General features: G+C 45.0%; 1 protein-coding gene across 4 annotated transcripts in view; it reads right to left on the bottom strand.

Moving 5' to 3' along the window:
* TMEM268 (transmembrane protein 268) overlaps nt 1–25362 on the bottom strand; it is a 40063-nt gene extending 14701 nt beyond the window's left edge. The window contains exons 1-4 of one of the 4 annotated variants that reach the window (XM_066580718.1): nt 25278–25362; nt 11519–11684; nt 8585–8682; nt 46–153 (exon numbers count right to left, since the gene is read on the bottom strand). In XM_066580718.1, the coding sequence (XP_066436815.1) occupies nt 46–153; nt 8585–8682; nt 11519–11588 (276 nt within the window). In that variant the 5' untranslated portion in view covers nt 11589–11684; nt 25278–25362. Of the gene's footprint in view, nt 1–45; nt 154–8584; nt 8683–11518; nt 11685–18168; nt 18437–25277 lie in introns of those variants that run through there. The other 3 variants (XM_066580715.1, XM_066580716.1, XM_066580717.1) reach the window with 3 other exon arrangements.
* Between the last annotated feature and the right edge of the window lie 259 nt (nt 25363–25621).

Below are 25621 nucleotides of genomic sequence, written 5' to 3'. Positions count from 1 at the left end.
CTAGTAAAGTACTATACTGCGCCGCCTGAGGCACTTGACACTTACCACTGCCAGGATCATAACAAAGCCTCTAGAGCTGAAGAAGATGTATCTGTGAACCTCTGGGATGAGAGCCGGGATCTGTAGGGAGTCTTTACATTGCTCCAGTGGGACCTCAGGAGAAGAATAAGGAAACTGGTGAGAACGTTGACTGTAATTCTGTAAATGTCTTCTAAACCCTACATGTCTGATATATCACAGCACACAATATTTACCCCCCAGACACATGTATGGTCGTGGGTTTTCATGAAAAAACATTGCTGGCCTGTTCTTAGGATAGCAAATGGCGTGAAGCTACAGTACTCCACCCTATCCTATCCCAGTACTCCACCCATATGGATGAGCAACATTGGAGAGGCAGAAATACTCATTAGCACGACAGCCCTTCATTCTGACAACTGTGGGGTTTCTTAGGCTCAAACACTCATTGATCACACAATGATGGCTTTCCATAGAGTCAAAAAACTAATCAATACCACAAATATAACAGCTATAAAGGGGTTATCTCATTACTGGACAACCCCTTTTCATTAGGACCCCCTGTGTGAAAAATAATAAACAGAGATATACTTACCCCTCTGCAGCCAACAGAATCCAGCGCAATGCAGTCTCGGTGATTCCCGTGACAGATGATGCCACAGAAAAACCAGTTTACAAAAAATTGCAAAAATCACACAACAGGCTTCTGAATTTAGGGTGCGTGTAAAAAAATATTTTTATTTCAATCCACAATAAAAAAAGGTTCCATATATAACTCTGATGCATATTTTTTCAAACTGTAGCGATGTTTCGGACAACTGCGTTCTTTATCAAGCTATAATAAAGAAAAACTCTCTCTCACCCCCCCGCCCCCACGCTCACCCCTGCCGCCCCCGAATCTTTTCGGACGAATAGGCAGTTACTCGAAAAAAGCGATGCTCGCTTGAGTAATTGCCTTAACCGAGCATGCTCGCTCATCTCTAATGAAGTGCCCATTTTTGGTCTTGATCTCCAACCTTACACCAAAATAATACTGGTAAGCGATCTTCACTCTCAAATTTTGATTCAGCACACTCGATATAATTAAATAACATGTTTTTATCCCAGTAGCAAAATCTTTGTTTATCAGTGTAATATCAGACCAGTGCATTAAGTGACCACAAAAAAAAAATAGAAATAAACATTAAAGCAAATTGAATTGGAAAAGGATATAGAGCGTTTTTTCAGAACTCTTTGACTTCGGGCACACATTGGGATTGATAAACCTGAATGGGCTAACCAAGCCCCTATATCCAGCTCTGTTGCCAGAAATTTCTAGCAGTAGAGTCATACATCTCACTTATAAGAAAAGAGGTAAATGGTCTTTGGAGGAGGACTCGGGGGAAGTACGGGAAAATACATGATCTTTCTTTTGAGGAACGGAAAGATTTAACATCCCTTTCTAATGACCAATTGATAGTAATGAAGTCCGCGGACACGAGATCTGGGATAGTTTTACAGAACTATAGAGAAGAGATATTTAGGCAACTTAACAATAGAAGTACTTATCTTTCTCTCCCTACGGACCCGGTGTCTAATCTAAATATATCACTCTGGAGTTTGTAGTGGAATGTTATTACTCAAGCTGAGTTTTTGGTCCAGCTTTTCCGAAGACACCAGTGTTCTATACTCTTCTGAAAGCGCATGAGTCTTTGAGAAAACCTCCGATAGTGGGAGGGATAGACTCCATTTTTCAGTCTACTGCTAAATTTTTGGATGGCATTTTGAGGCCCTTTGCTCAATCAGGAGCCTCATATACACGAGATACTACTCATAATAATAATCTTTATTTGTATAACATTAACTTATTCCGCAGCGCTTCCGAGGCACATGGGGAACACAAACATTACGAAAATTACAGATGTTACAAAAGTTACATGTGGTATTCAATTATTTAGAAATAAAGGGGGTGGGTGATACAGAAGGTACAGGGGCAGGCGATGGAGCAATGGGGAACACAGCAATGCGACAATAATATGTGATATATATAGTGGCCCGGAGTTAGGGCCCCCACAGCCCTTTGTCAGCTACCTCATGTGGTGTGTATGTATGTATGGGTGTACTGTCAATTGTATTAACTTGTGTGTATTGGCCTTGTCTGGGTCAACCAAAGTTCAATGTCTGGTGTCTTCTCTGTCTAACCTGGGTATGATTGAGCACAATTTACCCTAACCCACTCTATGTGTTGTCAATCATCTCTTAGCTCCTACCGGGATTGGTCAAGTCGATTTCCCCTTTTCCCCGGATTGGTTAGAGGGGTTGGTATAAAAGATAGCTCACGGGTGGAATAGGAAAGGACAAAAAGTGAGAGAGGAAAGAAAGAGTGAGAGAGGAGAGAGACAGTTAGGAGTCTAAGCTAGCCCAGGCCATGGTAGTGCCTGGCCCAGGCTCAGAGCCAAGCTATGCAGGGAGCCTAGCCATGGAGTTGCTCGAAGGGGAGGACGGCAGGACAGAGAGGGAGTCGCCTACAGTCTTCACCAACCTTGCCGTGAAGGAACAAAACCAGGAAAGGTTTGCCTGTCAGCGGATAGGAAAGCTGCCACCGCAATCGCGAGTTTGACTATTGACTGAACAGGGATAGATTAGAGTACCTACAAAAGAGGCTGTCCTGTTCCCTCCATTCCTCTTGAGTCTGGTTGCCAGATAACTTAGCCTGGCAACCTTGTTTCCGGTTTCCCACTGAGATTTTGGAAGTAAAAATCTATCTATCTATCTATCTATCTATCTATCTATCTATCTATCTATCTATCTATCTATCTATCTATCTATCTATCTATCTATCTATCTATCTATCCATCCATCCATCCATCCATCCATCCATCCATCCATCCATCCATCCATCCATCCATCCATCCATCCATCCATCCATCCATCCATCCATCCATCCATCCATCCATCCATCCATCCATCCATCCATCCATCCATCCATCCATCTATCTATCTATCTATCTATCTATCTATCTATCTATCCATCCATCCATCCATCCATCCATCCATCCATCCATCCATACATACATACATACATGTATATGGTTACCTGTATTAGACTTTGACATATTTTCCAAGCTACAAGTAAGCTGTGTGCCTCCAGTTTCACTAAAGCGCTTTGGACTGTTTATTTCATCGTCACATAAAACTAAGAGGCACTGGCGTCACATCCGACTACTGGTTACCCCGACGAGGGCCCTTTTAAAATCCGCCGACTGCATGAGCCACCATTTCTGGGCAGAGTAGCAACCACCATGACAAGGACAGAATTGTTGTGACCACTCGAGCTACTCTCTATCAACCCAAGTTCATTACATATATAGTTTTTAGGATACAAATGGGGTGGGGGTAGTACAGGAGGTATGGGGCAGGAAGTATACATGATAGGCAAAAGTGGAAAGCCATAGAGAGGCAGGGGGCATATTGTGGGGGTGTGAGACTAGGTCAGGAGGTTTGGTAAGCTTCTTTGAAAAGGTGCGTCTTTAAGGCATGTCTGAAGTTCCGTGCGTCGGGGATTGTCTGGATGTTTTGGGGTAGAGCGCTCTAGAGGATCGATGCTGCTCTAGAGAAGTCTTGGAGGCGAGCGTGTGAGGTTTGAATTAGAGGGGTGTTTGAGTGTGTTAGCGGATCAGAGCGTGTGGGCTAGGTGATGTGTGGACAGGAGAGAAGCGATATATATATTGGGGCGGCGCTGTGGACAGCATTGTGGGTGAGAGTTTGAATTTTGTTCTGTAGTGCATGGGCAGCCAGTGCAGTGACTGACATAGTGAAGAGGTGTCTGAGAAGCGTCTGGTTAGGAAGAGGACACTAGCTGATGCATTTTGTATGGATTCGAGAGGGGAGAGTCTGTTTCGGTGAAGGCCGATGAGCAACGAGTTGCAGTAGTCAAGTCAGGAATGGATGAGGGCACCAAGTGTCTTTAGCGTGTCCATGGTGAGGCCTGGAAGGATTTTAGCAATATTCCACAGGTGTAGGTGGCATGTTTGGGCCAGGGATTGGATATGGGGGGGTAAAGGAGAAGTCAGAATCCAGTGTGACCCCAAGGCATCGGGCGTCCTTTTTAGGGGTTATTATGGTGCCAGATACTGATTTTTTAAAAATACTACAAAGAATTCGAGGAAAAGGTCTTGGACTGCATCCTTGTGACTATGGACATACACAGCCTGTATACCTCCATTCCACATATAGTAGGTGTACAGGCTGTTCGTGATGTACTTTCTCATTCAAGTGATTTTACAGAGATTGAACAGACTTTTATTATTGATCCATTAGAGTTTGTATTAACGAATAATTATGTTAATTTGGCTATGGTATGATTTACTTAGGGATTCACTACCTTTTTTGCAAATGTTGAGAGTATAAAAAATAATGTCAGACCCTATTAATAGTCATTTACAAATTTTTAAAAATGGCGACAAGGTTTCGAAGGAGAGGGTTACCCCATAAGGCCTTTATCTTCACAGCTGGCCCAACTTGGAAATGTTTCTAGGGAGGAATTACTTATATCTTGTTCAAGGAGAAATGGATCTTCTACACATATTCCATTTATGCTACATACAATACAGAAGCCTTATAGGTTAAAAATATTATCAATAAACATTGGCACATATTGTCAGGTTCACATCCTTAAGTATTCTCAATACCTCCCCCTGTGTCTTACAAAAGGAGGCAGAAATTTGAGGGATCTGGGGCCAGGCAACATGACAGTGCGAACCACTATTAGTGGTAGACAGGAAAAAGGTACCTGGATTTGCTCATAATTAGAGATGAGCGAGCATACTCGCTAAGGGCAATTACTCGATCGATCATTGCCCTTAGCGAGTACCTGCCCGCTCGGAAGAAAAGGTTCGGCTGCCGGCAGCGGGCGGGGAGCGGTGGGGGAGAGCGGGGAGGAACGGAGGAGAGATCTCTCTCTCCCTCTCTCCCCCCCGCTCCCCTCTGCTCACTGCCGCAACTCACCTCTCACCCGCGCCGGCAGCCGAACCTTTTCTTCCGAGCGGGGAGATACTCGCTAAGGACAATGCTCGATCGAGTAATTGTCGGCAGGGCGGCGGAGGGGAAGCAGGAGGGAGAGAGAGATCTCTTCACTCTCCCCCCCCACTGCCCCCCCCCGAGCACGCTTGGACAAGAATGCAGTTACTCGAGAAGTAACTGACTTATCCGAGCGTGCTCGCTCATCTCTATATAATATTCATCAGCTGTGGTTTTAAATCATTGTTTAGGTGCCCCCCGTTACGGAGAGGAGGTGATAGACAGGCTCAAGGGGAGAAAAGTGAGGTGGATAAAAACGTTGGGCACATTGCGCCCCGTGGGTTTGAACCGTGAATATCTGTTTGGTTGAAATGATTATGGATTGAGGTCTGTGTATCTCTATTTTGTATGCAGGTTAAGCCTTATTTTTTCAATGCATTATTTAGTTAACTTTATATTTTGTGTGCCTTACAGGTGGGCGGTGGTTGTTGGAGTGGGTCTGCCTTATATATACCTCCTCATTAACACTTGTATTTTCTATTATATAGACCACCATCTTGGCGGGCTGGTAAAAGGTTTTTTCTTTTTTAGCGCTACCCAATTTTTTCTGTTATTCCCTTAAAATATCTAGTATAATAAATGACTTTGATGTTGGTAATTGATAAGGTACCAGGATACAGAAGCTTCTATATATAAGTAGATAGAGATTTCTGATTGCTTCTAAGTGGATGGGGGTATTAGGTCATTCAAAATAGGTGTGTAGGCGCCCTAATGGTGAGGCTAGTGCTTGGGTCTGTGGTTGGTGCCCATCTTTTCCCTACGCACATGCACGTCTTTTCTTCACATGTGCGCATCTTTGGTCGTTTTTTCCTTCGCACATGCGTTCCATTGTCTGCTTGCGGGTTTTATGGGTGGAGGTTTCAGACCTCATTTTGCAGTCATGCCCCCCCCCTTTTGCGATCAGAAGTTCCCTCTTTGATTTGTATGCAGCAAACACCTATTTAGTATCCTATGAGCGTATAGTGGAAGCTTTGTCCTAACAGATAGGGTTCCTTTCTCCACACAGGCTGCACACAGGTATCAATAAGTATAGCTGATTTTTCTCATTTCCTTTTGTTTTTATCCAAATATGTCTTTTAACACTTTTGTGATAATTATCCAGACCGAGGAGTAATCCATTGTTATTCAAGCTCTTTGATTTGCCATTTGGTATTTATAAGACATTTTAGCCTGAGTTTATAGCATGGGGGGGAGAGGGGGGGCTCATTGTAATTGAGGAATAAGCCGTTATTATTGCTACAGTCACAACATTTTTAGGACTTCTAGGGGCTTGCATTTATGTGCCATTGTTTATCCAGTTATCAATAGGGTTCCCTGCTATGCGGTTCTACCTGTAAATTAGTAAATCTACCTGTAATAAGTATGTATTGTATATATGTATATTTATTTATGTTTTCTCCTCTCTCTGTATCCCATCTCTCTCCATACCTGGCTGAATACTCTTTTCAGGTGGTCTTTGTGTGTTTGCTTTAATGTGTATTTCTTTTTCTTTTTTGGTCATTTATTTAATACACTGGTCTTATATTATTTATGCATATGTATTTCCATTTCTGTATGACTTGGCATATTATATGGGATCATGGCAGAATAAAAAATGAGAGATATGGGAAGTGATTTTTCGATCCTTTGTAGTCTGTTTTTTTGCTCTGTCCCATTTTTTTGGCTTCTGAGCATATTTTGTATGTTTTTAAGCACGTATATGAGTACACTGTATATATTGTTCGCCGCTATGTGCATTTATTGTTTTTCTTTAATACAGATTGATAAAGGACGCTGTTGTCTGAAACATCGCTACACTTTGAGAAAATGAATCTGATTATTAGAGATGAGCGAGTATACTCGCTAAAGCACATTACTCGAGCGAGTAGTGCCTTAGCCGAGTATCTCCCCGCTCGTCTCTAAAGATACGGGGGCCGACGGGGGGCGGGGAGCGGCGGGGGAGAGCGAGGAGGAACGGAGGGGAGATCTCTCTCTCCCTCTCTCCCCCCCGCTCCCCGCCACAACTCATCTGTCACCCGCGCCGGCCCCCGAATCTTTAGAGACGAGCGGGGAGATACTCGGCTAAGGCACTACTCGCTCAGCTCTACTGATTATATATATATGGAACCTTTTTGATTGTGGATTGAAACAAAAAGACTTTTTTTCCATGCATCAGAAGTCTGTGGTGCAGTTGATTTTTGAGAGATCGCTCCTGTCAAACCAACCTCATCAGCTTCTATGAAGAGGTAAGTTCTAGACTGGACCGGGGAGAGTCACTGGATCTTGTGTATCTGGAGTTTTCCAAAGTTTGATACTGAGCCGCATCAAAGTTTGGTATATAAAATGAGAATGCTTGGTCTGGGTGAGAATGTGTGTAGGTGGGTAAGTAACTGGCTCAGTTGGGGGCCTTGACAAAAAAAGTGGTAAATTTCTGGGTTTCACAATGTGGCAGCAGAAAGCAATTTTTGTTTTGAAAAAAAAAAAAAGTTTTACTTAAAAAATTAGGAAAAAACAAAGAAGAAAAAAAAACCTATATACATTTGATACTGCTGTAATCATACTAACTCACAGAATAAAGTTCATTTTTACTGTACCAGGAACATCGTAAAAACAAAATGCCCCCAAAATGGCAGAATTGCATTTTTTTTAAGCCCTCTTAGAAATGCTTAAAACTTTTTGAGTACATTAAATGGTACCATTAAAAAAATACAAGTCGTCCAACAAAAAACAAACCTTTATACAGCCGTGTTGAGGGAAAAAAAAAAGTTGTGGCTCTCAGAAGGTAGAAAGGAAATAATGAAAAATTTCTGGGCTTGAAGGAGTTAAAGGGTTTTTCCAAGCTCAGCATAAAATTTGGCTTAAAGACGGGGATTGCCATAAAATAATAAAAGACCAGTAATCACCTAAAAAATCCCCCACCATTCCAGTGGCAGTGCTCCAATTGTCCCTGTTGGTGTTTGTCTACTGTTCTGGAGCGATGATGTCACCGAATACCCACATGACTGCTGCGCCCTAATCATTATCCCAGTATTGTAAAGTGCATATCATAGTTCAGAAGGGTCGGTGATCCGGGAATTATTCCGATTGCCAGATTGGAGTCTGGAAGGATTTTTCCCCCCTAGAATTACGAAAATTAGCTTCTACCTCATTGTGGTTTTTAGCCTTCCTCTGGATCAACATTAGGCTCAACAGGATGGGAATGTGTGTTTTTTAGAGATGAGCGAGTATACTCGCTAAAGGCAATTGCTCGAGCGAGCATTGCCTTTAGCGAGTACCTGCCCGCTCGAGACTGCAGGTTCGGGTGCCGGCGCGGGAGAGCGGTGAGTAGCGGCTGTCAGCAGGAGGGTTCGGCCCGCTCTCCCCCGCAGCTCCGTGCCCGCTGCCGGCACCCGAACCTGCAGTCTCGAGCAGGGGAGATACTCGCTAAAGGCAATGCTCGCGCGAGCAATTGCCTTTAGCGAGTATACTCGCTCATCTATAGTGTTTTTTTCAGCCTTACATGCTATGTATGTTAATAAATGCTCAGTACCTGGATGCCACAATCCTGGAGCCTCTGAAGGCATTGTTCAGCTTGCTCAGTACTTGATGTATAGGGCAGAACGGTCAATAATCTTCCATTGTAAAGTCCTGAAATAATCAATTAGGTTGAAAAGACAAAAGAAAAAGAAAAAATCTTCCAATTCTCTAAATTTAGCAATAGGTTAATAAAAGTATAACAAATTGACTGTTACATTGACTGCAATGGAGAGCAAGTCACACAATGATTAAACGGGCTATTCGAAACTAACTTTTATCGCCTATCTATAGGCTAGGCGATAAAAGTGTGATTGTTTGCAGTCTCACCACTGAGACCCCACCAATCCCAAGAACGAGGGTCCAGTGCCCCCCTGTTCTCATCACCGTGGGCTCGCTGCACCCACCCGCAGTGATGCAGAGAATGAATGCAACGGCAGTCACACATGTACAGCACCACTCCATTGACTTCAATGGGCTGACAAAATAGCCCAGTACAAGCGCTTGGCTATCTCTGGCAGTGCACAACTATCATTCCATTCAATCTCCTCCTCACTGTGAAGGGTGAAGTGAGGAGAGGGGACACTGGACCTCCGTTCTCAGGATTGGTGGAGTCTCAGCCATCAACCCTTCATGGATCAGAACTTAATGACCTATCCTGTGGCCAATTCTGGTACACCTCCTTTAAGTATTAACCCTTTCCAATCCACTGTCTGACGTCTAAAGACATTCTGATTGAAGGCTGTACAGCTCCGATGTCAGAAGACATCCGGCATGACATTCTTACTGTAAATTACTGGCCGCTCTGTTGTCGGGGGGCTTCTCCGGCATGTCACATACCGCAGTACTGTCTCTAGCCAGCAGATGGCGCTATTGTGTAATGGTAGAAAGAAAAAGACCCCTAGGAAACCCTGAATCCAAGATTGGAATGCAAAGGGTTAATAACCTAGTCTTAGGATAATGAAGAAGCAGTAGAGAGGATTATTGGGTGCACTGAAGAGAAAGGCAGGATCGTGAATACAAAGATGCTTTATTGGCTACGTATTTCTGTGCCAGATCGGCACCTTCATCTGGCCGTTTACCTGGCTCCTTTATCTAGTAAATGGCCTAATGAAGGTGCCGATTTGGCACAGAAACGTATAGCCAATAAATCATCTTTGCATGTATGATCCTGGTCCTCCTGTTCAATGTGTCCGATAATCCTCTCTGCTGCCTCTTCATTTTCCTGTAAGGAGGTTTCGGTATATCACTCACATACGTGTTGTGCCGGTGCATAGCCACTGGATGTATCACTATTCCATTGTCCTTCCACTGCAATCTTTTTGAGCCCTTCTGCACTGTGGAGCACTGTTTCTTTTATTGCTTCTATATAATCTTAGGAAAGGTCATGAATATTAGATTGATGGGGAGCCGACTACTGGATCCCTGCCGATCAACTGCTTAAAAGGGGCTACAGCACTCAGGTAAGCACTGTGGCCTCCTCTACATCCTATGAAGTCATGGTCATCGGTCACAAGGCCTTTCAGCAGCTAGGTCCCATTAAGGTGAATGGGACTGAGCGGCTATACCCGGTACAGATTAGTACAGGGCCAGCGAGTAAATTGCAGGACCCAGGACTCAAAGAGGGCCTGCACTAAGTCTAGTTTACATAGACCAAGTTCTACACCAATGTAGCAAGTGCCGATCAACATGAATGTCAATTGGCACTACTTTCATCTTGTTTTACTTGGGCTGAGAATTGAGTTATGGGAACGAAGGCCAGCTGTACATTTTCATGTTCACAAGGGGAGATGTACCGCTGATCAGCGACCATTTTTACGCTCGCATAAACATCCCAAATCAACCATTGAACTAGTATTTGCCCATCCGTCAGCTGACCATTGGTCTCTTTACATGATCCAACTATCAGGCGAATGGGCCAGAACACAGTATCAGCTTTTTCCTGCTGCTGAAGATGGTGTCAGCTTCACCCACTTGAGTATCCGAGGACCTTCAGCTGGGCTAAGGCCCTGAGACAACACGCCACAAAGGTCCAGGAGAAGTCAAGCCCATTTGAAAGTAACATTGGAGCCAATTATTTCCTATAGGATCTATTAAAGTGACCCACCGGTCCTGGACAAAGATGGCTGGTTTGTCGTTCATTCATGCACAAATGAATGAGAATTCCTTTGCTTCTCGTTTGTCGTTCAGTTTCTGCAAGCATAAAACTCAATCACGATTGGCTCTTGTAAACAGGCAGTCCTTCATTTATGAACAACTGCCTGTTTACTGTGGACGGAGGCAGCCGGCCCGGAACGATCTCTGTCCCGCTCCACCTCCATTCACTCAGCAATGATTGTTCCTGTATAAAAGCACAAGAATGATCATCCATGGAAAGACCTGTAGGGCATCTGCATCCAACAGGCCATCTCGTGTAGAAGGACCCTTAGACTAATGATGCACAGTGAGCATCAGGCAGTCACAGAAGCGGTGTGGCCATCTTTCTTTGTCCAGGACCGGCGATTCGCTTCAAGGATGACTCACAAATAACCTATTAGCCTTTATTTGCACTTAGTATGCCACTGACTTTTTCATAGCTAAAGCAGAGCCAGCTAACCATGAAACCATTGATAATTTTAAGCCCTCACATTACTATACAGAATTCCCTCAAGTATTTAGAAATAGTGTTTGCTGCATCTACAGAACAGACTTCCAGATGTCTGGAGGACTTGACTACTTAGAAAGGATTACCTAGAGTCAATTATAACAAAGCTGGAAAATAATGGCTTAGTAAGGTCTCCAGTCAACCAAGGGGTTTAATTCTCAGTGACTGGTGGCATCGATGACTGACAAAAAATGAAATTTATGATGTTGGAAGTATTGATTTTCTTACTCTCCGCAGCCAGTTATATTAAGAAGAATGACCCACAGCCGGCGTTCTGTCCTTGTATTCACACATCACATCTCTCACCTGAATGTAAAGTGACCACTGGTTCTGGGTTCTCAATTCTAGGACCTTCGGCCTCATCAGTCCCGCTCATTGTACCATTAGTAGTGGCAAATAGGACGACAGTTGTTGGTCTCAGTGGAATTCAAGTCCTTGGAGGGTCATTCCTGTTCCGGTAAGCCAGTTGTCACTGTACAGAGGTAATACGTTAGCATTGTCAGCAGATATATTCATTGCTGCAGTCATTCACAATTCATCAAAGACACCATAGAGGGATGTGAACTATTTTGTCTGCACCGCTCTAGTCCTACTTGAGTTAAAACGAAAAAAGTTTGGTACCCCGTTAGCCAGTAGAGCAAAATGTGATTGTTCCCAGCAAGAGAAACCAAGTAATCTTGTAGATATGATATCTTTTAATGGCTAACAAAAATACATGATGTTATAGCGAGCTTTTGAACCTCTCAGGGTTCTTCCTCAGCCTGAGGAAGGACCCTGAGTAGGTTTGAAAGCTCGCTATAACATTATGTATTTTTGTTAGCCATTAAAAGGTATCATATCTACAAGATTACTTGGTTTCTCTTGCTGGGAACAATCACATTTTGGTCCTACTTGAAACACAAGATAAACTGCAAATGTAATCCTGATCCCAAAGATCATGAATCTGACATTATAGAAGTTAGTTCACCAACCCCCCCCCCCCCTTTTTTTTTGTAACAATAGTTTTTATTAAGTTTTCAATTATACATACAAAGGCACAGCAGTATGGAAGGATTTTCGGTCCTAATACAAAAATGTAGCTACGAGCCTTGTATCTTCTGAAAAGAAATATATAGCAAAATAATAGCAATCAACTGGTATTTTAGTTCACAGCTTTCAGTGCTATTATCAGGAAGAACATTATACAATAAACAACAGTGGCCTGGCCAGGGCCAAATAGTATTTCAAGGGGAAAAAGGGAAGGTTTGGATGGTGGGGGGTATTCCCTCTCTCTCAGGACTGCCGCCCCAAGGGGCAAAAGCACCAGAATTTCATATTTAGGTTACTAGGCTCATCCCTGCCGTAGGAAGGGCATAATTTATCCATGGAGTCCATATACTGAGAAATTTATCATTTTTATCTTCTGATATCGCGGGTAGCCTTTCATTTATCAGATACCAATTCATTCGGCATTTAACTTCCGAAAAGTCCAGAGAAGCTTTACACCAGGAATGAGCAATAGTTTGCTTTGCAGCCAGGAAGAGGAAAGAAATCAATTTTCTAGAATTTGGGGATATATTCCTGATCTTTTTGTTCAACAAAGCCTCCCAGGGATTTTTTGCGCAGATTATGGTACGTTACTGAGTAAATTAGGGAGTATGTCCTAATCCAAAATCTTTTGACTCTATATATGGAGCATGTCTCCAGGGGAAGGACAACCTCGGAAACACTCTTTAGAATAGCCAGGGACTGCATGTGCGATTCGATGGGGACCAAGTACCAACAAAGGAGGATTTTATATGAAGTTTCCAACATTAAGATGTTACGGACCCCTTGATTGGTAGAACTCCTGATCTGAGACGACTCCTCCTCGCTTAGAACGTCCCCCAAGTCCCGTTCCCACTTGGTTTCATATGATAATTGTGTGCGATATGCAGTGTGAACAAGGTTCGAGTATATTTCAGAGATGAGGCCTTTTGCCTGCAGGTGTTTAAGGCAGAAGGATTCAAAGGGGGTTAGGGTGTATGGAAGTTTTGTATTTTTCAATAGGGAGGATAGCCAATTTTTAAAATTGTAGATAGCGGAATATTTCCGAGGATGGCACGTCCCTGTTTTTCTGCAGGATGGGGAACGCAGTCACACCTTCCCGAGAGAGTAAGTGATGAACCTTAGTAATGTCTCTATGTGTCCAATTGTGAAAAACTACCCGGTGGAAATAACGGATTACGTAAGAGTGGCAGCAGGGGTAGATGAGGGGAGAGCAGATTTCCGGAGTATTTTATAGAGTCCCAAACTCTAAGAGAATGTTTTATGATTGGATTAAATATTGCGGGCCTGTAAATCAGGGGGGGATCCATAATAGTAAATCTACTGTGAGGGGCTGAATTTCCATGGCCTCTATCGAAAGCCAAAGAGGGGCATTTGTGGTGGAATGTAGGGAGGCTAACTGGGCTACCTGGGCCGCCTGGTAGTATTTTGTAAGCTGTGGGGTTCCCAAACCTCCTTGTTGCCTATGTCTGTACAAAGTGGAATGTGATACTCTAGGAATAGAGTTATTCCAGATAAAGTGTAGGGTCATCTGTTGAAGTGTTTTCAAAAAATGCCGAGGAACCTGAACTGGAAGAGCTCTAAAAAAGTAGAGAAGTTTAGGAAGAAACGACATCTTTAAGGAGTTTACTCTTCCAATCCACGATATATGGTATCGATCCCAGCTTTCCAACAGTAGGCGAAATTTATGGAGGAGTGGTATATAGTTTTGTGTCTATTACGTATCATAGGAATTAGTCAGACTCACACCTAGATAGCCCAGTGACCCCATCAACCATTGAAAGGGGAAGTTGGATTGTAGCAAAGATAGTGTGTGTGGGGGCAGGGCAACATTAAAAGCTTTGGATTTTGTTTCGTTAATTTTTAAGCCGGAAATCGACCCGAACCTGGACAACTTCGCCATGAGATTGAGAATTGTAGTGTGGGGGAATGATGTTCACCAAAAACGTTTATCACAAAGGATATGTGATAATGACTAGAATCATGAGAACAGCACCCCCCCGATTCACCATAGTAAATGTAGCAACAGGGCTTATGTATGGCTGGTGGTCCATTCACCTCCATGGGTCTGAAAGAGATAGCCAAGCGCATTGCTCCACTATCTTCATAGATAGTGAATAGAACACATATGCGCATATTTATCGCCCATCCTATGAATTGGCAATAAATGTTTTTGGTGGGTTAACCCCTTTGAATCTGTTTAGACATTTCAATAAGATCTCATGTACATAAATCTATTACAGTCCCGTACAACCTAGATTATCTACACTAAAAACAAACTAATGCACCCAGATAGAAATATCGGATTGCTGCATAAGTCAGCATGCAGTAATGTTTTAGGCAGATATATAAATGATGACAGTTGTGGTCTGATTAGACACTGGGTCTTATCACTAGATGCCATAAAAGTGCTTTCCCTATTGCCCAATAAATGCTCTCCGAGGCTACCTTTGTGTAGTGTGGAGCATGTTGACCACTAGACGCCTCAATGACATTTTGCTCAGTGAATAGACCTTGAGGGGGGGCATCACTCGAATAAGAAGCAGGATAGTTGTTTCAACAAATTGCCCACCATCTAGGCTGTTCTGTTAGGAGGTGATGGAACCAGTGGTTGCATGAGAGCACTAACGGCAAACCGGCTCCGGACACCCCAGGCAGACCACCAGTGGCGAGGATCATTTAATCCACTAACAAGCATGAGCAGATCCAACAGTTTTGTTGTCCACCGTCCGGACACAGGTGGTACCTTCATTACAGATCCCTGCGTCTGCCAGAACCATTTCCGAGCACTTAGCAGAAGGGAATTTGGTGTTACAGCACCGATTACCTGTCCTGCCATTAACACCCCAACACCGTCGCCTTAGTTTGCAGTGTTGGCATGAACGAGAAACCTGGGCTGCTACAGACTGGAACCGTTATCTTTAGGGACTATTTCAGGTTCTGTTTGGGAGTTGATGACGGTCGTATTAGGAGTATAAAGGCCTGAGAGTGAGAGCTTCAATCCTGCCTTTATTCTGGAGCGGCACACTGCCCCCTGCTGGTGTGATGGTCTGGGGGGCCATCGCATACAACACTCGGTCACCCCTAGTGGCATGAGGGACAATGACAGCTTAGCGATATGTTCAGGACATCCTGCAGCCACATGTGTTCCTCTCATGGCGACTTCCAGCAGGATAATGCTCGGCCGCACACACAAGGGGGTCACAGGAAGCCCCCACAACATTGTCACACTTCTGTGGCTGCCCGGTCACCAGATTTATCACCAATCCAGCATTTATAGGGTCTGCTAGGATGCCAGCTTCAGTAGCCCACAGGTATGCAGGATCCAGAGGCTCAGTCGCAATATTTGTTGGCAAATGTGCCGCAGGATACCATCCGGAGCATGTATGCCTCGATGCCCAACCGTTTCTCATCATATATCCAGGCTAAAGGAGGTCCCATAGGGCAGAGGTGTAACTTGAAGCTCCTGGGCTCCAATGCAAAACCTGTAACAGGGCCCCCAACTATAATGCTTTATTCATAGTACTGGGCTCCCTATATGGAGAAGAGGCCTTATGGGCCCCCTGAGGCTGCTGGGCCCGGGTGCAACCGCATCCTCTGCACCCTCTATAGTTACGCCCCTGCCATAGGGTACTAGAGCCTCCTCTGAATAGTACAGTTTTCCCCAATAAACATCTTTTCGCTGTAATATTGTAGTCACTTCCATCTATCATCATATCATTCACACATTGAAAGTTGTATCCCATTGTAACAACACCTTGGTGCGTTGTTTCTTCTGCTAACGAGTGTACATCTCATCTTCCTCTTCTCTGGAGCATTCCACATCTAAATCACCGGGTCAAGTGAGTGATGGGTACAAGTCCGGCGTTAGAACATAGCTTGTCATAGCTTTCTTTTTAGAAGTTTGCTTTTACATTAAACTCCTAAGGCTGGGTTCCCACGGGACGAAAAATCCCGTGGAAATCCCGTGACTTGGCCACACCGAAACGCAGTGAGATTTCCACCGCAGCTTTAAAACCCGGGACATTTCGCCACGGGTTTTGGAGCGGTTCAGCCGCCGGCATTCTGTTGCTGCTTTCTTTCCCCATAGAGAGGAGTTAGGTTGCAACGGAAAAAGAATTGACATGCTGCGGCTGTCAATTCCGCGCCGCATCGCCGGTTCCGTCCAGCTTTGCCACGACGGATTGGCTGCCCAGTGCGGCCGAGATTTTTGAAAAATATCATCCACATGACTGGCTAATCCAGGGATTAGGAGCTGCGGGTGGATTTGCGGCACAGAAGTTACGCACAGAATTTCCACGGCCATGGCCCGTGTGATCCGAGCCTTAGGGCTCATGTCCACGACCGTGTATTACACATGCGTTGCACAGACACGTGATACACGGTGAATGGAGTCAATGAAAGTCAATGGACTTTCATTGCTCCATGCATATGTGCGTGTAGGTACACATGAGAACTAGATCGCAGCACTCTCTCTTTCTCTGCGTTCCACGCAGTCTAAGCCCTATACATTTGTATGGCCAGCGGTTTCATACGCATCCCCGCTCTGAATTAAAAAAGAAGAAAAACATCACACTTTGCATATCCGTGTGCGAGTGATACGCGGGCATGCGCAGTGTTCACGCAGCCATACGTGGTCTCTGTGCCGATGTAATAAATTCAGTAAAACTAATGCAACTATGTAAAAAAAAAAAGGCTTTTATTGTGCAAAACTGGAAAAACCTAAAAAAAACCTAATAATTTTGTAATGTTTTAATCATCCAAAACACAGAAAAAGGCTTTATCATGTCATTTATGCTGCATAATTAGGGCCTCATGCCCACGGCCGGGTTGGATTCCGCCTGCGAAATATCGCAGCGGAATCAGACCCTGCGCCCCCCAGAGATCCTATACTCACCTCTCTGGATCCACGGCGAGAGTCTCTGCTAGCGAGCCAACACAGTGCAGCGCATGACACGCCGGCGCTAGGCGGTGACACGATTTCCCGAGATACTTCCGCTGCTTCAATGGAAGCAGTCTGTGAGTTTTTCCGTGCGAATTCTCCCAAGCGAGCGGAAAAATCACAGCTGCTTTTCGCTCGTGGGCAGGGGAGAATCAATTACCCCAGCATGTCTATTGACAGGCATTGCTGTGGAATTCGTGGCGGGCGTCTGGCCGTGAATTTTGCAGCAATAACCCGTCTGTGGGCATGAGCTCATGCCCACAGCCATGACGGGCTCCGCCTCTGCCTGCGGAATATCGCAGTGAAGTCAGTCACGGCGCCCCCCCCCCCTCCCCAAGGACCCCATACTCACCTCCCGGATCCGCTGTGTGTGTCTCGCGTGATGCGCCGATGCTCATGCGCAGTACAGCGCATGACGTGGCTGGCGGTGGGTGGTGTCGTGTATCCATGCGATACTTCCGCTGTACTAACAGTGGAAGTACAGTGTGACGGCCGGCTTCCATTGACTACAATGGAAGCTTCCGCGCGCGTTCCCGCAGCAAATAGGACATGCCGCGGGTTATTTCACGCTGCAATTACGCGGTGGAATTCCGCAGCGTGAACATTCAGCTATGCGGTGTAACGCTGCAGATTTCCGGAAATCTGTCCGTGGGCATTAGCCTTAACTGTGTAAAAAAAAAAAAATGCAAAAATGTGTTTTTCCTACTTGCCCTCCAAAAAAAGTTTATAAAAGTTTTACAATACTTTACATGCACCCAGATACGGTACCAATCAAAACGGCAGTCTACCACAGAAAAAAACAGGCCTTAATACGACCACATCCACGGAAAACTAAAAAAATGATGGCTTTTGAAAAGCGGAGTTGAAAATTCCCCCAAAATCGTCACGTCCTTATGGCTAATACAGGCGGTGTCACTAAAGGGTTAAGAAGCAGCAAGTGCAAGTTAGGAAATAGCAAGGGAACACAGAAAGAGCGCTTAACTATTACCTTCATCTATGGAATTACTGGAGCCTCTGCAGCGTCGGCTGGAGAAGTAAAAAGTAAAATGCAAGAAGGGTTTTAGTAACAACCTGCACTTACGTGTAGCCTTCCGTGGCGTCATCCTACGTCACCTGCGCCTGACCCATGGCTAGCGGCATTGTGTAATAAGTAGTCCTATACTTATATACTATGTAACTACTTATTGGTGCGCCAGTCTTCCTGCTTTTACTTTCTGCAGCTATCATGCCAGTAATGCCGCCTGCACAGGTCTCCTCCCCCCCTGTAACCCCTCGCTGCCTGCAGTGTCGCTGCACTTCCTCCCTCTCCAGCTGGCGTCACAAGGTGGCCCTGTTCTGCCAGCGCTGGTGACAGGACCACGGCAGGAACACATAACAGTGCATCACTTGGCAACTACCAGTCTGCAAGGGATTCTGGGGGAACACAGCGGAGAATTAAAATGCTGAAACTGCTCTTAAATTGTGCTGACAAAATATACATTAAAATAGCGGCAGCAGAATATAAATAAACCGCGCCGGACGCGGACCACCGTGCAGATTTACTGCTGCAAAATAGATTTTGGTATTTTACAGCTTTGTAATTTATAACCGCCTTCTTATAATATTGTTTTCTGCTACTTGGCCCCAGAAATATTACATACCGTACATATTATATATTTTATTACAAGTTGTGCGTCTTACGGAATTTTACCAACTGGCATAAAAAGTCTGAAATGTACATACGATTTTTCCCATGTGTTTTTCCTGCATGTGAAGAATTGAAAAAGCGTAATTTACGTGCGGTGCAACTTTTCTTTCCTCCAGTAGAAATGGCGATTCCTGAACAGAATTGGTCCGAGAAAAAAAAAAAAATTATTCATGTAGTTAAAAACACATTGAGAGGAGGGTGTGTTCACTTAAATGATTTTTGCATGTGAGTTCCGTTCAATTGCGACACGGATGGAATTCGCACGTGATAAGAACCCATTATTTTCAATGGGTTAATTCATATGAGCGATTTTCCTCTCTGACCAAGAGTCAGAAAAAATCGCAGCATTTTTCTATTTTCGGGTGATTCTGTTAAAAAAAAAAATATCGCCATTACTTCATAAGGGAGTCAAAAAAAACACAACTTTTCGCACTCGCATGTAAACGGTGCGATATTGGTCGTAGAAAAATCGGACCGACGTTGTATTTGTAAACCTGTGATTTCACTCACAATTGTGTTGCGCATTTCTGTAGATGTCATTTTCACATGGGTTTTTTCACGCACGTGAAAATTGGGCGTTGTTCGAATAGTAAAAATAGGAAATTGAATCGTACTCACATGAAACGCACATTTACAAGCGAGTGCAATGCAATTTTTTCTTGGCTCCCAGAAGGAAATAATGGGTGATTCTTGAACTGAACCCTCAAAAAAATAGGGCATGCTGTGATTTTTCTATCTCGGACTCTCAGACCTAGGGGAAAAAAAGGCCAATGCGAAATAACCAATTGGAAAAAAATAGTTTTTTTTCTAGTGCAAGTTCTGTGAATATTGCAATTGGACAGAACTCACCCGTGAAACTTGCCCTTGTAAATACAACAAGTGGCTTATAAATTGAAATTGACTACAGCTACTATGGAGCTGACCGCGACCCTGTCTACTGACGCAAAATTGTACTTCACATGACCGCATATTCATACATGCAGTCATGCACACTAAACCTGGGGTTTTTTGCTTATATTTCTTGCGCCGCTGCTTAGCGTTGACGTGTATACCAACTGACCTACGCAATGTAATTCTGTATAGGTGCATGTATATACACGCCCATAGAGAACAATTGGCTCTATTTATTGGCGCAAAATAGAACACTCTCAATTACATTGGATTGCCTGCGAGTTACTGCGTATCACACAGACGTACAGAGCCTGCGTAGTACGAGGTAAACATACGCCCAGCCTAATCTAGTAACGCCCTCCACATATAACCATAAGTGAAACAACTCGCCCATATATCCATCTCCATTGGGCATCTGGAGCCTGTGTTTAAGACCCCATTCACACCTGTTCCTCGGTCTCCTGCATATTTCCTTTGTTTCGCTCCTTGGCATATACCAGCGCCGAATGGGCCCCGTTGACTATAGTGTTGAGTGAACCAAAGCAGATGAACCCTGTTTCGGGTTGAACTTTGATAAAAGTTTGGTTCATAGTGAACCTGAATGGTTCTTCCTCAGTAGTGGTCCTCCTGTGTCTCAGTAGTTAGCACTGTTGCAGTGCTGGGGTTGTAGGTTTAATCCAACAACATCTGCATGGAGTTTGTATGTTCTCGCAGTGTTTCACAATAATCACCTTTCATTATATAGCATGTACATATTACACAAAACTTTACATCACTTGATATTTTCTGCCCCGATTGGGGCTCACAATCTATATTCACCTACTGGTATGTTTTTGGAATGTGAGGCTCTGTGTGGTCCATCTGCTCTGTGTGGTCCGGAATGGAAGAGGCTGAAAGGTATCTACCAGCCTGCCCTTGGCCTGCTTTACCCTAGGACAGTGATGGCGAACCTTTTAGAGACTGAGTGCCCAAACTGCAACTCAAAACCCACTTATTTATTGTAAAGTGCCAACATGTCAGGGGGCGGGGCTTATCACGACGTATCATTTTTACCTCCGTCGTTCTTAAAAGGACAAGGCTGTTTCAAAATAGACTGGGTGCAGATTTTGACTGCTTTTGGATGCGGAAATGCTGTGGAATTTGCCACAGAAATTTCCGCTGAGGATATTCTACAGCATTTCCACTTCGTGTAAACATATCCCAGCAGTGATATTGACCCCCCCCCCCCCAGAACGGCCCAGCAGTAAGGGTGACCCCCCGAGAGCAGCCCCAGTGCTAATAGTGACCCCCCCCCCAGAGCAGCTTTGGTGGTTATAGTGACCCTTGCACAGCGGCCCCAGCGGTAATAGTGACACCGCACCGTGGCTTCAGTCATAATAGTGACATCCCACAGTGGCCCCCCAGTAGTAATAGTGACACCACACAGTGGTCTCAGTGGTAATAGTGACATCCCACATCAGCCCAGTAGTAATAGTGACATCCCACAGCAGCCTCCAGCAGTAATAGGGACATCCCACAATGGCCCCAGCGGTAATAGTGACACCCCACAGTGGTCCCCAGTAGTAATAGTGACACTTCACAGCGTCCCCAGTAGTAATAGTGAAATCCCACAGTAGCCAGTAGTAATAGTGACATCCCACAATGGCCCCCAGTAGTAAAAGGCGACATCCCAAAGTGGCCCCTGTAGCAATAGTGCCCCTCCCCCCTATGAGACCCAAATTCCCCCAGCTCCTCTGCTTGGCGCTGTTTCTGCCACTGATCCCACTGATCCCAGGAGCACATTGTGACGTGCTGCCGGACACCTCCTCCCCTCCCCTTGTCTTGCGGAACCAAGTAGGAGGCGTCAGAGGAGGGGGGAGGAGGATCCCAGCTGCACACTGACATCACAGTGTGCGCCGGGATTAGCGCTTCTAGCAGCACTGCTGAGTGAATACCAGCAGGGGAGCTGTGGCACCCCTGCCAGTATTTACTAATGTGGTGAGCGGCCGACGGTGGCGAGTGCCAGCTGCGAAGGCTCTGAGTGCCGTCTCTGGCACGCGTGCCATAGGTTCGCCACCAGTGCCCTAGGAGATACCAGCCTAAACACTGTAAAAGAGAGAGGAGCCACCATGCAGTGTGGAGTGCCCATCTCCCAAACGTGAGAGTTGACCAGAAGATAGCTGGGGAGAGTGAAGGAGATTGGCCGGGAACAGAACCCCACAGATAACTAGACTGTGGAGTCATCTGTCATCCTGTGAATCCTCCCTGTGGCACCACTTTGAGTTCTGCACCATTTTCCTGCTGGCGTGTATATTACTGTTGAACTGTTATTTCCAAGTAAAGGAGCACGGCCGACCGTTTTCGGCTTTGCTTTTGAAACGTTTCCCTTTGTGTGTGGACTACTTATTTCGACCTTTTGGAGTTCACCACAGAGGAAGGAATGGTGGCGTCACAAGTGACAAAGGACATTCAGGTAAACCTCTACTTGGGTTACCTCGTGAAACTCCCCCAGCGGTAACTTGGATGGGTCCCGTGCTAACCCCAGGGGAGGAGATGGTAGAGCCCTGTGACAAGGCCTTATCTACCCCGCTATCTCCTCAGCTGTGGGCCCACTCCTTGGACGCTGCAGGTATATGTGAGGTATATTATGCAATAGAAGGGGCAAAAAAAAATTATTTCTACACCTCTTCTCTATGGCTCCGTTTCTCTCACCTGTTGCGGCAGAGTGGAGTGGATGAACAACCACTAGAAAGTGATGTCACCAGTTTTGCCCACTCCCCTGTGCTGACATCTAATTATGACCATAAGGACAGTGTAGGGAATATCTGAGACTACCACTGCCACCCCAACGCCGCACCAAGGAAGCAGTAGTTAGAGGTTATGGCACCATCAGTCATCTTCACTACTGCTGGGATCACGGTGTTGGCTAAGAGCTACTACAGAGCAGGATGTCAGACTGATTATAACTATTCAGTTACTTTAAAGCAAAATGGACTCATTCGATAGAACCCTACATTGTTGGCATTTTGGATATTTTACACTTGAAGGGATACTCTAGGACATTTACTTTTGATGACCTATCCTCAGGAAAGGTTATCAAATAATTCATTAGCGGGGATCCACTGATCAAGATCCCTACTGATCAGCTGATCCCCAGCAGCACCGTCAATGCAGACAGCACTGGAAGCAGATAGCATTGTCTGTTTTGCAGTGGCCCAGTTTAGTACTGCAGGCACAGCTTCCATTGAAGTCAATGGAAACTGCCCTTGTAGTACCAGGACCACTGCAATATTGACAGCGCTATCTGCTCCAATGCTCTACACAGTAGGATTCAGCCATGTGTACCTGATATGGTCATCGATTTTAAATCTTCAGCCTCTCCCCATTCTTTGGAGGAGGAAGAGAGTAGTTACACTCTGACTCTCCCCTCTTCAATCCATATAAAATGCGGCAACTAGACTCATCTTTCTATCAAGCGGCTTCTCTGCATTGTTCCAGTCACTGCATTGGCTGCCCATCCACCACAGAACTTTATTCAAACGCCTCACGCTCACCCACAAAGCTCTCCATGGCACCGCGCCACCGTACATCGCCTTCCTCCTGTCCATACATCACCCAACCCACGCACTCCGTTTCGCTAACATATTCAGACTAAACCTTCCCCCGCATACGAACCTCTCATGCCTGCCACCAGGACCTCTCCAGAGCTGCACCTGTCTACAGGAACGCACTACCCCAAAATATCCGAACAATCCCAGATGCACAAACCTTCAGACATGCCTAAAAAAAACATTTTTGCAAATCCCCCCCCTCACCCCTACAACATGCCCTCTGCCCCTCCCACCACACACCTGGACTATTATCTACCCCACACTCTCCACTTTGCCTACCATGTATACCTCCTTTCCCTGTACCTCCTGTATCACCCCCTCCTTGTTGTATGTACGTTTGTTGGTCCACGCCCCCCACCCCTATTGTTCCCTACAAACCTGAACACTACATGTAACTGTTGTTTCCTATTAATTTGATTACTACGTGTAACTGTTGTACCGTCTGTGCTCCCCTGTTCTAAAAGCGCTGCGGAATAAGTTGGCGCTATACAAATAAAGATTATTATTATTATTACATGCATAGATAAGAAAGGTTGCACAAGCTAAATTAAAGGAGTATTTGCTAAACTTTAAAGAGACACCCCATTCTACCTTAAAAACATGATATCACATATAGGCCCTCTTCATACCATGCCATACATACAAAATACTGAGCAAAAAGAGACCAAAAAAAGTGTTCCCTGTTGACATTGGCATGTCACTCTTTTCCAGAAACAGTGGCACTCTTGTCCATAGGTTGTGTCTGGTATTGCAGCTCAACCCAACTTAAAGAGGTTGACCGATGAAATAAAGTTATTCCCCATCAACAGGATAGGGGACAACTATGTGATTGGTGGGTCCCACCACTGGGACATCCACAGATCATAACTATATGGTCCCAAAAGGTTCCCTGATGAATGGAGTGGAGGTCATGAAGATGCATGCAAACTGTTTCCCCATGCATTTCAAGCGGGACTGCTGGAGATAGTCAAGTTCAAGTGCTCTTCTATCTCTGGCAGTCCCACTGAAATAAAAGGAGTAGCTGCACATGTGACCACCGCTCCATCCAGCAGTAATAATTCTTGACCACCGCTCCATCCAGCAGTAATAATGCCTGACCACCGTTCCATCCAGCAGTAATAATGCCTGACCACCGCTCCATTCAGCAGTAATAATGCTTGACCATCGCTCCATTCATTCAAGGACCTTATGGACCCCTGCTCTCGTGATCAGTGGCCGTCCCAGCAGTCGGACCTCCATCCAATCCAATAGTTATCCCGATAGCATTATTTCATGGGACAACCCCTTGTAGTGTGGAGCTATGTCTGGAAACAAAGCAGACATGTCAGCATATATTGCACAGTATGTGATTGGATCAGTCTCATGAGGAAAATGGGGAACAGACAGAAAGCAAAAGATTCATCAGATACCATGTCTATGCCAACTTTAATTTATGTGGGCTGGTAAATTTGCCAAATTTTGAAGAAAGGGGGGGGGGGGGGAAAGGGTTTTGAGAATTTTCTGTGAGACTACCTGGCAGAGAAGGAGGGAGGGGGGGAAATAATTCTACTTCAGCGTATTAGGTTCACCATTAATAAAGTGCATCTCTAATACAACAGATGAACTTCAAACCTCCTCCCAGAACTGGAGCTACACACTACATCTATCAGCCACATGAACTGGTTGCGTTGGCAGTGCCACCGTGTGTACACAGGAATCCTTGCCAATCTATAGATTCACAATTAATTACAACTGAAGTGAGGTTATTTAGTAATGTGGATTTGGGAAGAGAGTGTGGAGAATGGCGGAGATTCTGGAACATTATTCAACCAGTAGGCAGTAGCAGTGTAGAGCCCATTGATTCATAGGCACGCTGGCAAAAGAATCAGTCTTATGACCTTCATTCCATGGAGTTAATCAATCTTACATAATTTTCAAAAATGCTCCTACCTCAAAGCGGTCTGCTCCTGCTCGCTCCTCATTGTTCTCCTATGGGCTTTGCTTAGTCTGTGCTCTTTTCACGGAATTCCTGCAAACTTCAGGTCTTCCTGGTCAAAGAATCCTTAATGTTCTCACACCGGACTGTCTCCTCCTCCTTACTGGCTGCTTAGTGGTAATTGAGTCATAGGTACATGCTAAAATGGACAAACATGTCAAGGATAGAGTAACAGGGATTATTTGCACCCGAGGTCGAGGACAAGTATTGGAAAGAAACATTAGATTGCTTACCGGTTATCTTTTGTGACCATCGATCTTAGAATCTACACAGTTCTTTGGGGATGCACATTGGAGAG

Source organism: Eleutherodactylus coqui, chromosome 10, assembly GCF_035609145.1.
Source record: "Eleutherodactylus coqui strain aEleCoq1 chromosome 10, aEleCoq1.hap1, whole genome shotgun sequence".
Lineage (NCBI taxonomy): Eukaryota > Metazoa > Chordata > Amphibia > Anura > Eleutherodactylidae > Eleutherodactylus > Eleutherodactylus coqui.
This window is presented reverse-complemented; position numbering and strand designations above follow the sequence as displayed.